This window comes from Furipterus horrens, unplaced genomic scaffold (genome assembly GCF_987537825.1).
Source record: "Furipterus horrens unplaced genomic scaffold, mFurHor1.1.pri manual_scaffold_8, whole genome shotgun sequence".
Classification (NCBI taxonomy): Eukaryota; Metazoa; Chordata; class Mammalia; order Chiroptera; family Furipteridae; genus Furipterus; species Furipterus horrens.
This window is the reverse complement of record NW_028327178.1, coordinates 64,100,596-64,105,635: the sequence shown is the minus strand read 5'-3', so window position 1 is coordinate 64,105,635 and position 5,040 is coordinate 64,100,596. Positions and strand designations below refer to the sequence as shown.

General features: G+C 42.1%; 1 protein-coding gene across 1 annotated transcript; it reads left to right on the top strand.

The window, feature by feature from the left end:
* Window positions 1-1,575: 1,575 nt before the first annotated feature.
* CST8 (cystatin 8) lies at window positions 1,576-4,418 on the top strand. Its single transcript, XM_090285017.1, has 3 exons — window positions 1,576-1,805; window positions 4,042-4,147; window positions 4,329-4,418. Exons 1-3 carry the CDS (start codon window positions 1,576-1,578, stop codon window positions 4,416-4,418), a joined length of 426 nt encoding a protein of 141 aa, XP_090141143.1.
* The last annotated feature ends 622 nt before the right edge of the window (window positions 4,419-5,040 follow it).

The following is a 5,040-nucleotide window of genomic DNA, read 5'->3' as shown; positions in this document are numbered from 1 at the left end:
TTTATTTTAAACAGTAGGTTATAAAATGAACAACCCCAAATGAACATTTAATCATTAAAAAAATGAGCATCTCATGCTCTGCCTCAGACACACTGAATCAGAACCTGCATTTTAACAAGATTCCAGGTGATTCGGGTTCATATTAATATTGAAGAAACACAGATGCAATACACTGGTTCTCAAATTTGGCCATGCATTGGAACAGATAATTTTTAAAGGTACTGACTTTTGGACCCTCTCTCCCAGAGACTGATTTATTAGTGAGAATGGCCTGAGGTTTGAAAAAAACTCACTTATTTTTAATATGCAGCAAGATTTGAAAATTATGAATACATTACTAGTAACTATCAATTTGGCAATACATACTAAATTTAAATTTGTGTAAACTTTTGGCATCAATTCTCTATCTAGTATTATTGTACAGAAATTTTATGTAATTTTTCATACTATTGGAAAAGTATTGTCCACTGTCCATTGTCTGTAGCAGTTAAATATGAAAAACAATCAAAACATCCATCCAGGGGCAGAGATTAAACACAATACAGTGTGTTCACAGTCTGCAGATTCATGCCTGTCTGTTGTATCCTACACACTGTCCCTACTCATCATGGTCAAGAGCCCATTGCTCTTTGCACCCTGGGACCAATACCCACCTCTCTGCCATTCCTGTAATTTGATGGAGACTAATTTGGGATTTTCACAGAGAAACAGAATTTATGAGAGCCCAGGGAGTGCATGAGCCCTGCAGGGTGGGCTGTATGACCTGCTCTCTGGAAGGACAGCGGAGAGAGGTGCTTTTGGACCAGAGCAAGTCCAAAGGCCAGGCATTTAGCAAGCCAGAGTCACAGCACAAGTGATCAGGAAACCTTTGAGGGGCTCCACTCTGAGGGCAGAAGCAGGAGGGGCCTGTCTGGACTGAAGGTCAGTGACCAGAAGGTTAGAGGTACCTTCTCTGAGGCAGGGTCACAGGTGCTGAATTACATCACAAAATGTGACCTCCTTGCAGGGGTGTGGGCACAGAAGGTAAAAAGAGACCAGATATCAAAAGTGAGGGAGGCCCTGGACCAGAGTGTGAGCTGAGTGTGCCAAAGACTCAGGAGAACCACTGGCTGATACCTGAGTCAGAGACTGATTCCACAAGGAGGAAGGAGCAGCTAGCAGTGGGGCAGGTTGTAAAGTTCACAGAAGGCCAGAGCCAGTAACCCTCAGGGCAGCATAACTTTAACAGTCACATTTTATAGGCCTGAGGATGCAGAAGCAGGAGTGGGCAGTGAGGCATACAGAGTAGGTTAGGTGTTGGTGCATCTGGGCTAAGTACTCTCCCTGAAACTGCTGAACATACCCAGAATAAGGGGGATGCCTGGTACAGAGACTCCTCGTGGCTTCTTGTGGGTGGGTTTCAATGCAGGATGGGGTAACCCTACATGTGACCCTAATGGCTCTGTGTTGAATAGGCTGATACTGTTGTGGTAATCTCTTTGAAACTATAGTGGCAGCTGAGGCCACCCCATCTCACCTGCAACTCCGGCCCTGAGAGGACAAAGAGGGTCACCTGTGCCCCTGTATAGATGGACCATGACAAGACTCTGCTTGCTCCTGCTCACCCTTCTGGTGGCCCTGGTGGCCAGCACAGACCCAGACAAGAATAAGGTCAAGGTGTTAAGGGAATTAAAAGTTATTGATGCCTCAAATGCCAACATGAAGCAGTGTTTGTGGTTTGCCATGCAAGAGTACAACAAAGAGAGTGAGGATAAATATATCTTCCAGGTGGTCAAGATAGTGCGAGTCCAGCTTCAGGTAAAGGTGTTCTCTCTCAATATGCATATTTGCATATGGTGGTCAGTTTGAAAGACTGGTCATGTGAGAAAAACACTGATACATAAAAATCCTAAATATGTGAGTGCTCAAGCACATATACACTTACATGTTACTGTAATATCAGTGCATTTTATATACTTGCTTAGACTGTTATTCTAAGTAGTTTACATATATTAACTCATTTAAACCTATAACTGCAAATCAAATGTACAGAATTTGTATTTGCTAAGGTTCTTGGGAGAAAGATTAAGCACCATGAATATTCTGCAATAATGCCACAGGGAGCATTTCAATCTATCTATGTAACATGGAATGTGGTGTTGAAGAGAGACACGAGACATACTATCCAATGTATAGGCTAATAAAGTGCCTCTTCTTATAGTCTTTCTTTTAATACATTTATTTAATGGAAGTGAAGACCACTTATCCACCAACTCTTATCCAACATTGGCCAAGAGCTACTCTGGGAGGGAGTCCTTAGCTCCTGTTTGTGGCAGGGAGCACCAGGAAGTGGTACTATGTCAGGAACAGCATGGGACATGGGGCACCCCTCATAACATCTGCTATAGGAGGGGAGAAGGGAAGATTTGGGGTGCATGGGGGTGGGAAAGAGCAGTGAGGCATAGTAGACTGCCAGTGGGAAGGAGCACAGCCATTTGGAAACTCAGGATCCAGTGTGGCTGGCCAGGAAGTAAACAGGGATCATGATGCTGGTCCTTGTAGGCCACGGGCAAGACTTTTATATACTTTATGAGCACTGGAAAGTCAGAAAAACATGAGGTCAGGGAGCTCTCAGGATCCATGTTATTAGATGTGGGTTTTAAAACTGACATTCTGGTTTACTTAAATTTAGAAAGAGGTTATACAGATTCAATCATGGTATCCATATAACTGGGTGCCCCCAACTTTTCCAGGAATCACCACATAACAGTTCTCTGCCTTCTTATGGCTGGATGAGCAGAGTGGGAAGAAACAAGAGAGAAGGGAGCATGGTGGTCACAGATGTAAATTCTCTTACCAGGATTCCTGTTTGAGCCCAGGATTGGCTTGTTATATGGATAGTTATGAGTTCCTCTGTGCCTCAGTTTCCTTATGTAAAAAAATGGGAATGATAGCGTTACCCCAGAGGTCTGGTGTGCAGGTTAACTGAGTTATTTGTATAAAGCCCTAGGAATGTGTGTGACAGATAGCATTGGTGACAAAGTATTAAGACTAACATGAACTCCTGCTGGTCATCAGGTTCACCTTCAAGGGTATTTTCGAGGTTCTCTAAATACAAACTTAATTTCCAAACCCAAAAGGCAGCTCTGCTGGTCACTTATTGATGTTGTCTAACCAGCTTCTCCCAGACACACCATAACCCTTGTTAATTCTTTGTAACACAACCAAATTTAATACAAATTTATCAAGGCTTAGAGATGGCAATGAGGAAATGTGATAGAAAAAGCAGAGTCCAGGGGAAGCTGGGACCAAGTTGCAAGTATGCCTTTTTATCTCCTACTGTGATGTTTTAAAACCAGATGGAAGCAAATTTAAATGAACACTATGAGTTAGCCTTCATATTCACTGCACTCAATCATTAATGAAATCAATAAATACTAATGCCTTGCTACAAACTTACTGCTGCTCTCCTTACTAAACGCTCAACAGAGAACAGAAAGATGAACTCTTTTGGCATGGCCCCTTTAGGACTGTTTGCTGAGGTGGTAGGAGGGGCTTTGTGTGGAAAAGCCTCAAGGGGCAGAATATTTAACCAGATGACAGAAACTGCAGGGTGTGTCTGTACAGGAAAAGAATCAGGGTGTCCAATGTGTGTGTGGTGTCTGACCTCTCATCTGGCCCACATAAATATAACATCTTGGGCCCAGAGGAGCTAATGGTTCCAGTGACCTGTTTCCTCTTCCAAGTCTTCACTGAGAACGCAGCATGCCTTGGACATTGGGATAGAACATGTAATTAGAAGGCCTTGCTTTCCAGGAGGCCCCACACTGGAAAGGAGCCTTTTCCCTGAGTATCCAGCTCTGGGTAGTGGCTGCATAACCAGCATTAGTTTGCAAAGGAATCCAGGCAGTGGGCATCACAGGAGAAAGAATGTATAACAGGTACAGAGACAAGACGAAAGTGAGCACAATGATTTAGTGATTGCTAAACCTTTTTAAAAGTAAAACACAACTTTTTGAATAAAAGGCACAATTGCTACAATTGCTAATTGACAGGTCACAGACGTTTGGAATACTTTATTGGTGTTGATATTGCCCGCAGCAATTGCAGAAAGCCTTCAAACAATAATAAAAACTGTGTCATTCAAGAAAACTTCAAACTGGAAAAGGTAAGTGACAAACCAACTATCTGTGATGGTCTTTGCTACTCTGAGCCCAGACATAAGAACTTGGGGTGCCCAGACTCTCTGTGAGGTCTAGATTACTCCCAATCCTGTGGCTTTTAGAGCAGAGAGTATAGGGCAGAAAAATGTGATGGACCCCTGAGTGTTTCCCCACCCCTTATCCCAGGGACAGCATGCTGTCAAGGTCACTTTGATTGCAAGAGCTCCTTCAACTCTGGCCTCTGTGCAAGAAAACTTGCCAACACATATTTACTGAAAGTCTGCTCTCTTGGACTTGGATGAGCAACCCTACTGTTGCTGACCCAACCATTGCTTGGCCTTGTGAAGATATCAAAGAAAGTTTGTTCATTCACTAATTTACTGTAGATGAAATGAATAAATGCACACAGACTGTAAGAATCCTGTGGAGATAAAGTATGAGACAAATTTAAATTTGGGTTTTCCTTAAGGGTGTTAAAAAGATGCGTAAACTGGTGGGCCTTAGCCAATTGATACTGCCTAACAATTGTTGGAGATTATTGAGAGCTACAGGCTTCGGAGAATTAATTTGGAGCACTTGAGGTCGCCAAGGCTCTGATTGTTGTACTTTCTTAGGAGTTACTTGTGAGCCTGCCTGGGCTATAGCTTGCTGTAAATGAGCAAAGGTATTAGCCACTTGTTTTTAGGTTTAGAGTTTAGTTATTGTTTTAAAGACTTATATGATTAGGTGTTTTGTAATATATGTAATTTTGCAATATAACATTCTAAAATAATTATTAGAATTATAAATAATTGGAACATTGTAGACTTTTGGAGATTTTTGTAAAATTTTCTTATTTGACAAAGCTTTCTAAGTATTTTAAAATGTATAAAGCCTGACTGGTCTAGAGTTTTCTTCT